Here is a 12,184-nt window from a genome sequence, read left to right as displayed (position 1 = left end):
AAAGATAGAATTTCTCTGAATTGAAACTCCACGTCCAATAACTGCCAACAATCTCCACCATTTCGGATAAAAAAAAAATCTCCACCATTTCTCCTTCAATCTATACAACCACTGACCAGTAATGATGGCACAATTACACAATTACAGAAGGTAATTTCTGTAGAAGGAAGGTAAATTGCAGAAATCTCTCTCTCTCTCTCTCTTTCTCTCCCTTTAAAGTTCTCTTCAACCGTCCAACTTATCTTCCTCTTTTCCTCAAAGGACCAACTTGGTACCAAATCCCCTCCAATCTACTGTAAGCACTTCCAACTTCACATGCCTTTTGTTACATTCACGTGTGCAAGTTGACTTGCATGCGCGATCCGTGTGCCCGACCCCTAGTATTTATTAAAGGTAAGGATCCTTTCATGGGAAGATTCAAGTGCCCATGCAAAAATTTAATCAAATCAGTAAGACATCTTTTAGTGGGATCATGTTTGTCCAAAGAAAAATAAACGGCGAGTCTAGCTGTTCATTTTTTACTTACCTGTTCATTTTTTCTTGTGACAAATATGCTTTTGCTAAAATGGATACGAATGTTCGTGCATCCTAAAATTTTGCATCAAAGATAAGCAAATTGAGACCCACAAAATGAACAAATGAAATTGTCAAATGGGATCGTGGTGAATCCTATTTTGCTTCACTTGATGAACCACACAAAGGTTTGTAACATCAGTGGACCCTATGGAACTCCTAATTAAGAAGCTCCTTTACCATACCAAAAGAAAAAAAACAACTTCTTCCATACTCTTTGCTATTCTTTTATCTTCCTTTTCCTACGATCCAGACATGGGATAAGCCACTTAAAAATCCAAACCCTGTGGACATCTCGTAAAGAAAAAGCCGTAGTCTATACCCAGGAAACTAGAAAGGGAATTCCCGCCAACCCATATCGCAAAGACTTAATGAAAATGTGCAAATGCCGTAAAAGACTGGGTTTGTCAGATTGCAGAGCTTCGATACTGCATTCTGTTCTGCCAACTGATTTACTTGTTCGCCAAGTTGCCCTAGAGATAATCGGTAACTTTTCTGGTCTTGTATCACCATAATGATCGCCAAATTGCTGTAAATCTGCTTGAGTTTCAAACACTCTTCTTGCAGTAGTTTCCATTCCTGCTTCACGGCGACAAAGCCATCAAATAAGGCAACCGAATGAAACAGATTATATATTGCTTTGAAATACGAATGATAGTTTGCTACCAAAGCTCAAGCAGCATCTAGTTTAATTAAAATGACAACTTACCAGTTCCCAGCAGTCACAGACTCACAATTCAGCCCAAAGACAATGACACCAGAGGAAAAAAAACAAGTTATTTTCCCTGATGATTACAATGATGAGGTGGAGATTGAAGACGCGTGCCATAAGAATCCTTCTGAAGGACTAAGCATATACCCTAGTTTGATAGGGGACAGGAAGGAGAATTCCATGGGCCCCACAAGTGGTTGTTTATGATCCTGGAGGATACTGATTTTGTTAAAGTTAACTATTTAGATTATAGGATTTTCAAAAGTAGTTTAAGTTGTTATTATCCTGTTTTGAGTCTAGGTTAGGTCTATTATTCTTATCCTTCTATCCTATTTCAAGTCTAGGTTAGGTTTGTTATCCTTGTTCTTTTGTTATCTTGAAAGAGCCTATTTAAGGACTCTAAATATGATGTTGAAGGCAGTCATATGAATTTGATTATGCTTTTGAGTTTTGATACGGGGATATCATTACTTTGTTAAGCTAGGGATTTCTAGGGGTCCTTGGGCACAAGGATGCCTAGGAGTTTATCTTCATTTATTTATTTCCATTAATTGTCCTGCATCATAGCTGATGCAGAGCACTAGTAGAACAATTAGGTTTATCAAAGTATGAAAAAGGATGGAAGCAAGGATGTCCCGTACTAGTAAGATAGAAGAGGCTGGACTTCTTTTGCTCTCACAAATGCGTTGCTGAAGTTTCAGGAGAGTAGCTTCTGCATATTTTGAATGTCTACAAATCAAGTCGGGTTTGAACTAAGGGGACGAGTGGTCGCTTCGCCTTTAGTTTGTTTTGTTAATCGAAGTCTTTATAGGACCTTCGAGGGCACCTTCAATTTTCATCTCCATTTATCATAAATTCAATGACTAGTTTTGGACAATTTCTGACACATACACTTTGGCTTGGGTTTGGGTTTGAACTAAGGGATGAGGTGAAAGTACGAAGATTAGTGGACAGAGTAGAGACTAAATCTAACTAGACTGACTGATGGTGGGAGATAGAGAAAATGATACAGTCTAGTCCACAAAACCAACACAAAATCAAGAAATGGAAATTGAAAAGAACACAACTGAGCTCAGTTCTTATTTATCAAATCGATTACTACAAGCTAACAATTCTATTACAATGAAGGAGAAGATGAGTTACAGGAGGTATATATATATATACCGATGTTACCAGGGAACTCTACTACCCTAGCGAATTACGTTTTGGTACGAATGTTCCAAAATATGGTACACTACCGTTCCAAAACGGTAAACGGTAAATTTAGCGATCCAAAGCAATCCCCTTAGTTTTCCCCAAAATGTCAACTTATTATGGTCAAAATAGAGAGAAGATGGAATTTTGGTTGGAGAAATTATTAAAAGTTCAATCGTTATGCTCCTAGAAGTGTGTTTTGTATAAACAATTTGACAAACAATATTTAGTTTCACTAGATGTTTATTGCTTAGACGAATAAGTTCTAGTTTAGTTATCTATAGAAGCCTACCCCTAGCTTACCACAATTTAAGCATGTGCCGTACTGCATTCCCGTTATTCGTACCGGAACGACCCACGTTCCAAGTAACATAGATAAATACATATATACAAATATAGGCAAATCTCTATGTGTGCATATATACAGAGAGAGAGATTCAACAAGATTCCCCGCCTAAACTGCATGCCCTATATAAATGAACAGAACGACTGTAAAAAACCTAAGAAGCTTACATTCCTTTTTACACTTCCACCCAACTTCAAGGCTTGTCACCAATGTCCCTTACAAGCTCTCGAAATGCCATTTCTGACCTTCCTCCTATCATCCCCCACCTCTTAAAATAGACCTTGACCTCAAGAGTTGAAATGCGGGAAATGTTGCTGCAAGTCATACCAGGACCCCCAAACGGCATCCACAGGTATAGTGTTTCCGTGTTGGACCCCTGGACAAGCACCATAGTGAGTGGACTAAAATGCTTTTTGACAAGTTTCCTGTCCAAGATAGTAATGGGCTCCAACGATAGCTGGGCCTCATCACCAGTAGGAGGAACGGTAGGAATTAGCAGCAATGCCAGTGCCCATTTTCTTTTTTAGCAATAAAACATGGAAAACCCGATGAATTTTGGAATGTGGAGGCAACTCTAGCTTGTAGGCCACAGAACCTGATCACTGAATTACGTTGAAGGGACCAAAAATACTCGGGTGCTAACTTGGCATTCCTTCTAAAAGCCTCATAAACTTGTTTGAACTGCAGCTTAAGATAGACCCAATAACTAAAGTCAATAGCCTCTCAGTCCTGTGAAGATCAGCAATTTGTTCATCCTATGCTGAGAATGAGCAGGACATACCTTGAGCAAATGTAAATAGCATCGCTATCCCTGAACATAGTATCTACAGCAGCAACTGAATTACCATATGGAGTACAGTACACGAGACTAGGAGGAGATTACCATAAGCAGGCAAGATCCGTGGCAATGTGGAAAGTGGTGCTATACCACCATGCTGCCATTTGAAGCCACTTAACCAAGACTTAGGCTATCCCGGGACAAGCATCTCAAAAACCCTTCAATGCATCTATTGACAAGTTCAGTTTGGCCAGTCAACATTGCTACTCTATGTACAGAGGAGTACATTGAGGATAATTGCATGGTGGAAAGAGAAAGAGTTATTTGTTTGGGTGACCATTGAATGATTGTCCTTGGATTGACGAGGCTGAGCTAAGACGACGAGGAGAGGACTTGTTCAGAGTCTTCAGACAACTATCGGAGGCTTCAAGTTTTTCCTACTCGGGAGGAATCGATGTAGCTTAGGGTAATACTTTATTTCGTTACCCATTTTGGTCTCTTTAAATGTATAGCGTTCTAGATTATTTGTGGCGGTTGTCTATATTTGTTTTAAGTTGCACATTGCTATGCACATGCTTTCTTTTATGTTTAGAAGTAGCAAATGGAAAGGTGACACCTCGCAAGTGATTGGGGTTTCTCTCATGTTCCAATATATACACAACTCCTCCCTCATACTAGAGGTGGACGCTGATCAAAAGAAACCACAGTGGCTGCTGGTTTCTTCTTCTACTTTTGGTGCTTCCCATCTTTTCTGACTGTGTTTCCTTCCCCCTCCTTTCCTGATGCTGTTCTGCTACTTCTGTTGCAGTTTCTGCAACCCCTGAGTCCCTCTCCTTCCTTGATGCTTGGTGACCCATTGGGAAGTGTAATGAACTAGTCTTTTGTTATTGCACCGAGGTCTAATTAACTTTAGTTCTGTCAGAAAATGGCCCTCTCTCGGTGCATAACAAGCCAGTCACATAACAAGCCAGTCACAGGCTAGTCCCACAATAAAACATACATAGGAGGCATTATTCCTTTGAGTTAGTGGCGTTCTACGCCAACAATTCCAAAAAATTTAAAGCATAAGAACCGAAGTGAAACGTGTCTGCAGAGCTAAATTGCCTCCAATAGAAAATGCTCGGACAATACAAGTATCAATGATAAAGGCAACGGAAATAATTGCTCTCTCCAGATTACAGCACGTTTTTCCACAAAAGAAACTGGTAACATGTGTAAATACAAACACAGGAACATGCAAATAAGCAAGCACAACATGAGAACATCGCTTCGACTATTTTCAAATCAAACAAACAAGGACAATTAAACTATGCATTCTTCCCTTATGAAATAACAACAGTTCATTTAAGACATTGTCTCTTATTATGGAGGTGTTAATAGCAGAAAAACATAATCAGTATTGCAAAGATCTCGACATGGAAATTTCGCAGCATGAAGTTCTGAATAACTGTACCTTAAGAAGATATCGGTCTTCACTTCATCCCAATGACCCAAAACCTTCACGTGGCCATATCTATAGACAAAATTCAATTAACTTTGGTCAGCAAAACAATTAATAGCTATACTTAAATTAGAGAACTAATGGAACATATTATCTTCAAAATGACAGCAAGCATAACATCTCTTGATGTTGTTAATCTCAAATGAGGACATAATTATGACCTGTGAACTAGGTTTGGCCTCGAATGACCTCATTTTCTTGACATATTATATTTGTACAACCTTTTCTCGTTGTCACTGGTGTAAAATAAACTAGGCGAACAGCTAAGATATGACATAACGTTCTATTTCAACCATGATACTGTTATGGACACAAATCCCTAAAAATGAACTCTCATTTACGAAGCATATGGAGATCTTTTCATATCCTTCTGTACTGTTTCAATTTGTACTTTGAACTACGTAATAGTCTGGTATTGATTCCATTAAACCATTTATATTTCCTGCATTGCACATGTTTCCAATAGCTAGATGCGAAAGCACTCCACAGGTAAAATTAATGATGAAATATTTCATTGAGTTTGTGATATTACCAAACTCTAACTAAGAGAACTCCTCTTTATATGATCCTATCAAGAGAAAGTAGAATAACCAAGTTACCAACTTAATTCTTCAATCTCTACACTTCATATTCCTCATCGAGAGAAACCAATGTATTGTCGTGGTCCCATACTTCTATTGGTAGTTTTTTTCCCTACACTTGAATTCTGCTTGATGAGTTATAGGAATAAAAAAAATTGGTTACAGCACTATACTAGCATCGCTTCAGTCCAAATAACCTACTTAAATACTATTGAACAAAATGAAGAAAAAAATTCATTTCAAAAAAGGCAACTAGAAAATGTTCAAAACAAAAGGAGCAAGAAAACAAGAAAAAAAAATCCATTTCAAGAAGGCAACAAGAAAGCATTCCAAATAAAAGGAGCAGGAAAACATAAAGACATACTCAAGGAATATATTCAAGTTGACCAATTACATTTACTTTAAATCCTTGATAAAGGACTTCTGTAGGGATAATCGTATCAATTTAATAATTGCAATTTTGGTTTGCAAAACATGAAAATAAGATTTGCTTTCATCATTGATTTGCCTCGCTGATCGGTACATGGTGCTATAAACAACTGATTTAGATCTTAGAAATTAACACCAAACACCTAATGACTTTGAGTGCAGTAGAAAGATCGAGAAAGTTTTCAACTTTATTTTTAAGAAATCCAAAAATATATAGATGATTATGAGAAAAAGATGCCGAAGACTCAAAAACTGACTGAAGAATGTGATACACGAGATGTAAAGATGACAAAAATACAATAGCAACAGACAAGGATACTAAAAAAATCAATATGCCAGCAGTCTAATTTTGAATAGGTTTTAGTTTCATGTTAGATTATGTTCATTCTAATACATACATTGTCTTTTGCTACACCTACAAATTCCATCTTATTAAAGTTGTCCCAATTCCAAGTTTCACTTTCAAATTTATCCTCTCAGGTCCTTAAACGCAAAAGAGAAGTCATGCCCCGATCCAAAGAGGGGATGAATCTATGTGTGGAAGCTTCTGCAGAAAATGCTGCCAGCTCCTCTTACAATGAAGAATTAGTGCAGAAATTTCTGAGAAGGTAAAACGTCACTTTCTCCACAAAACAATAAATGATCTTCCACAATCTCGTTAAAAAATGTATTCTCCAAAATCAAGTAATTACACTATTACTTTTGTTTCAAGACTCGGACTGGAATTATCTATTTTTCTTCTGACGAGTTGACCGATGGAATTTGCGAGATGTTCTTACTTTCAATTTGCTAACCACGCACAAAGATTGAATTATGACATGAAGCTCAAAAAGATCCTTGAGCTTCAGAGGAGATGAAGTTAAAGAGGAACAACATACTCTCCAAAACACTTTGCTTTGAATCAAGCCATAAGGAACAGCCCCAAAATTTCTTGAATCGCAAGAATTGTATACGTTATCTCCCTCAATCCAAACATGCCCTTTTGGTACCTGCAAAGAGAGAAAGTTCTTGGGTGGAAGGATAATAGAGAAGAAACAAAAACTACAGACTAAACAGAAGATTGCCAATAGCAAAAAACAAAAAAAACAAAAAAAAAAAAACACTGAAGATTGCCAATCATATAGAAAGAACTTACACACTTAGAGAGGAGACAGAAAACTATTCAAACATGTTGCACAAAATCCAAAACTATTTTGAACAATAAAACCAAAACTCGTGAACCCATTAGCCCAATATCAAACTAAAGAGAATCAGAAGCAAAAACCCTCAACCCCATTAAGCAAAAATAAAGATAAATCTAGGCAGAAAGCAAAGAACCTTAATGCACTAATCAAATTCATACAACCAGAAACTCTGAACAATAGAAACAACAACCCACAAACCCATCAACCCAAAATCTAAACTAAACTGAACAAGAAGCAAACAACCATAAACCCATTAACCAAATAATCAGAAATAAACCAAGCCACGAAGCAAGAAAAAGGCCCTAAATACAAGTAATTAAACATCCAAACCAAGATGCATGATAAACTCAATTATCTAAGACAACAGAATCGCATCTATCACTTTTATGGGGGTCCACATTGAACTGTCGGTGACAATATAACCCTCCATCAACCAAATAGACATGGATTACAGAGAGAAGCTAGACCTTGACAGCAAAATCAACTTTAAATCGAACAGAGAAGCGAAAACTCATTGAGCAAAAGTACCTGTCTATCTGAGGAATAAAACCATGTGGTAGCTGATTGGGACTATTAATCTCCTTTGACCACTTATCTTGTGTTCTTGTACGTACTAAAGGGGGTGTTATATAACTTTATGCCCCGTGGTGGCTAGCAAGGAGCATTACTCTCTTTTGAGTCTTTGACACTTAAGTTTTGTCTTGTTATTTCAAGATATAGAGGTTATGCAACACAGGTCCTCCCTGCAAACACATGAAAGAGGAAAGGTGGTCTATAAAAACCTATTTTGTACGTGCAAGAACGCACAAGCTGGCATCACCCTTAGTACATGAAGTGTGGACTGTGGAACACAAAAGGGATTTTTCTAGTCTCTCATAGTCTCATTTGATGGGTTGATGCCAGGGGCATGCAAGTGTGTGGGGCCCATATGTAGCTATCAAATCACTATGGGGATATTCGCGAAAGAGATACTCTTTCCTTCCAAACAAGATTGTCTCGTTCGCAAAACCAGAACTTTACAAAAAATACATATTTATCAAGAAAAATTCAAGCTTTTTTTGATCAATCAAATGAATCATTGACCCATCATTGATTTAGTAACTAGCGGCAAAAAGTTACAAAATTTTCCTACAAAATGCAATATTTTTAAGTTCTAGTTTTGCATACCGAACAAACCTTCAGGATGGAATGAGGTAGTATATAAATAAGCCCCTCCTACTTGTCAATAGAAGGAAAGTTACATAAACCAACACACACGATACCCAAACTAAACCGAACAAAGAAGCAAACAAAAAAAAACCTTAAACCCATCAACCAATATGAAAAATAACCAAGCCGAAATCAATAACCGAAATCAAGATGCACAGTAAACTCAAAGAATCACATACAACAACAGTCTGGCGTGCATCACTGTTTTTGGGGTCCACAACGTAGGTGACACTATCACCCTCCATGCCTTTGACACGCTTTATCACAACCTTCCTAGGATTCTCAGGTGACCGGACAAGGACGATATCGCCGATACCCACTTGACCGAACCGGGTCGAGACCCGTTTGGTCAAGACCAAATCACCCATCAGACTGAAGGTCGGGAGCATGCTAGGACCCTGTGTCTGCAACACCCAATCACATACCTAATTAATTAATTAATTAAATTTTTTTTTGGTGTTATTTTCATGTGGTAATAATGGGTTAAGTATTTGGAGTGAGGAGGGTTTTCTTCTTACCCTAACAGGAGCGCAGAGGTAGGTGTTGGTGACGTGGAGGAAGCACAAGAATTTTGCTACCAAGAAAGATCTGTCGAGTCCTTCTTTTGCTATGGTGATGAATTCTTGCAGATTTATCCTGCCCATCTCTCTCTCTCTCTCTATTCAGTCGTTGGGAATCCAGAAGAGAAGACGTTCAGGTTCTGGACTATCTAGAGGCAACTTGCAACTGCAACGGGCTGAAAGCCTAAGTCCAAAACCAAGCCCAAGTCCCAGCAAGCCCAATGTTATGGGAGTAAAAAAAAGGGAAAATGACGGTTAATGACGTGTTTTGATAATTAATACCCGTCAATGATATTTTCAGTATTAGCAAATATTTTTAGCATGTTTTTGACAGGTATTAATTATCAAAATACGTCATGGGTCGTCATTTTCCCTAAAAAAAGGGGTATGGTTAGCGAGGCCAAGCTCATACCATGATTCAAAACCAAAGCCAAATCGTGTTTTTATGGTTTGGTAACTTTGGTTCTATGTATTAATTTGGTTCTTCAAATTCACAATTCATAGGTGTTGGTTTGATTCTTAATTTACTATAAAACTAAATCAATCCGAACCATGCTCTTTTTACCTGCACGCACGATAGACCCACCAAGAAACGGGGTCCTCCCTCCTTCCTGAAAAGACTCTACATCGTGGAGCCTTATGGAGGTGACTATTCACCTTCTCGACTATGTTCACTTCAATTGTCGATTTCGGATTCGTCTCTCAATACTAATTTTTTCATTTTTTCCATGGTTTAAATCCTTTACCTAGGAGCATAGAAATTATGGGCTTATTGAAATATAAAAATATGCAATATAGATCTTGTTTGGAAGATCTTGATGAGATCTTTTATACGATGCAAAAAAAATTGAAAAATTATTTTTCATTTACTTTATTTTTGAGTTTGAAAATGTGAAATAAACTGCTTATTTTTTAAGAAGGTTTCTGGAACGGGAAACTCAAAAAGTGTTTAGGTCGTACTTTAATTTTGACTCAAAATTGCCGAATACTCTGTGAACAAAAGGCCATTTTCAACATTCGTTCTCCTCAACTACATATTACGGAGTAGTACTAATGATCATCCAAAGATCTCATCCCCCAAACAAGGCTTGTGATTTGAAGATGAACGAGTCCCATTTGTGCACATATCGATAAATAACTATAGCCCTTTAATTTCCGAATGAAATTCTAGCCTTAGTATCTGATCATATTGTTCAAGTTTGTTTTGAAAAACATAGAAAGTGCTTTGAGAATAAATTGTTAGCTAAATTTATTTCAATGATAAAAATTCCCATATCAGACCAACTTGACATTTATTTATTTATTTTTACAAGCAAATTTTTTTATTAATCTTTGAGAGAGATACAAAGACTAAAAGGGGCAAGAAAAACCTATTCGAGACCCAATCCCTTCATTGACAAGAAACCAACTAAGGAAAAACCCCAAAGGACAAAGCCCAACACTTAAGAGGCCAAAAGCCTAGATCAAGCAATGAGCACAAATGGATCACAGTCCAACACCTGAAAGAAGCCTAGATTTTATTGTAGTATTAGACTTGCCTGTCGAGTGATTATTCTATGCTCATAGAGCACAAGCCTTTCCCACCACACGTAAAAAAAAATTATTCACGTCAAAACACGAGTGATTATCAGTATTTAGGAGCCTTTCTCACCACACATTGGTGCGAGACTTGTTTGCTTTGTGGTAGAGCCTACCCCTAGAGAAGGCCTACATGGTGACCCAACCGACATGCCTCACAATGACAGGTCTACTTCATCATCCAATGGCATTGCAATCCAACAGCTTCCTCTCTCTCTCTCTCTCTCTCTCTCTCCATGCATTTTTGGCGCCAAGCACAACTAGAGTCAAAATTCTCGGCTCGTGATCATTTTGGGCAACTTGCCTCCACTACCCAGCTTCCTCTCTCTCTCTCTCTCTCTCTCTCTCTCTCCATGCATTTTTGGCGCCAAGCACAACTAGAGTCAAAATTCTCGGCTCGTGATCATTTTGGGCAACTTGCCTCCACTACCCAAAAGGGCTAATTAGCCCATCCCTCTGTCATTTTGATTAGCCAACTTGCAATTTGTGACCATACTGCTGTACTCTTCAAACCGCGTTTGCACCATGAATATGTAGGAGTCCTATATATTTTTCACTTTTACAAACTTCTAGATTTCACCCTTTCTCCCTTCTTTTCACTTGATCCATTTCTATTTGGTCCACAATATATTTTTTCCAAGAAACCCAAGGGCATAGATAATTCAATATTTTCGGCACAACAGATTTCACCCTTTCTCTTTTGCATTTGTAGCTTGCTTGCATTCTGCTTCTCCTCTTGACCGCTTCGTATTCTATTTCTATCAATTGGTTAATATTTGCGCCTGCATGTGCAAAACGATGTTGCATATGAAGGAGGACGTTAAATAACTTGATATACATTGTTGCTGTTGAACCCATTTTTAATATCTTAAGCTTTTGGGACAATTGGTTACTTCACAGTTACAATTCATACTCCATTTTCAAGCAGGGAACGATAACTAAATCATGAGATTGGTAGTTCATTCGGTTTGCATTTTCCCCTCATTATTATTATTTTTACTTAGAGGTGGTGTTAATTACGCGATTTACTATCATGGGGAAACTCGTTATATTTTTATTTAAAAGTGAACGTGCCTTTAGAATGAGTTTTTTATTTATTAATACATACATTTCATTTTGACTGGTTTACATTGTAAGGATTACATTACCCCACCAAAAAAGATTGTAAAGAAATCCAAAGTCATCATGTTCATATAATACTCCATTTGACACTTCCCCCCTTTATAAGTTGACCTCACTATAATAATCTTAGGTTTTCTGTACGTTTGGGTATGTACAACTAAGAAAATCGTAAGTCACGCAGTTGCATTCTATGTGCAGTTGTATTTGGAGCCGTTTGATGCATGCAAACTACTCTTATGTATTGAACGGTTCTGAACGCAATTGTGTTTTAAAGCTTTCTTGGTGGCATTGCTCATGTGTAGAAAGTCCATTATGGAAAGCACGTTTGCCCTCACTCATTTTTCCGTACACAGTCTTCTCAGACTTCACTGTCCTTTTGAAAAATAGTAAACATTATTCTAGATGCATGTGAGAACT

At 37.6% G+C, this 12,184-nt stretch overlaps 1 protein-coding gene across 3 annotated transcripts; it reads right to left on the bottom strand.

Annotated features, from left to right (window-relative positions):
- Positions 1-644: 644 nt before the first annotated feature.
- On the bottom strand, positions 645-9,200 carry LOC131312413 (mitochondrial ATP-independent inner membrane protease subunit 1a-like). Of its 3 annotated transcripts, none has more exons than XM_058340133.1 (5): positions 9,026-9,200; positions 8,687-8,911; positions 6,993-7,103; positions 5,057-5,116; positions 645-1,155 (listed from the first exon to the last, which is right to left on the bottom strand). In XM_058340133.1, exons 1-4 carry the CDS (start codon positions 9,149-9,151, stop codon positions 5,081-5,083), a joined length of 498 nt encoding a protein of 165 aa, XP_058196116.1. In that variant the 5' UTR covers positions 9,152-9,200; the 3' UTR covers positions 645-1,155; positions 5,057-5,080. The 3 variants fall into 3 exon arrangements, with proteins under 3 accessions (XP_058196116.1, XP_058196115.1, XP_058196117.1); XM_058340132.1 differs by having other exon boundaries at positions 645-1,152; XM_058340134.1 differs by lacking the exon at positions 645-1,155 and adding an exon at positions 2,923-3,201.
- Between the last annotated feature and the right edge of the window lie 2,984 nt (positions 9,201-12,184).

Source organism: Rhododendron vialii, chromosome 13a (genome assembly GCF_030253575.1).
Source record: "Rhododendron vialii isolate Sample 1 chromosome 13a, ASM3025357v1".
Lineage (NCBI taxonomy): Eukaryota > Viridiplantae > Streptophyta > Magnoliopsida > Ericales > Ericaceae > Rhododendron > Rhododendron vialii.
This window is presented reverse-complemented; position numbering and strand designations above follow the sequence as displayed.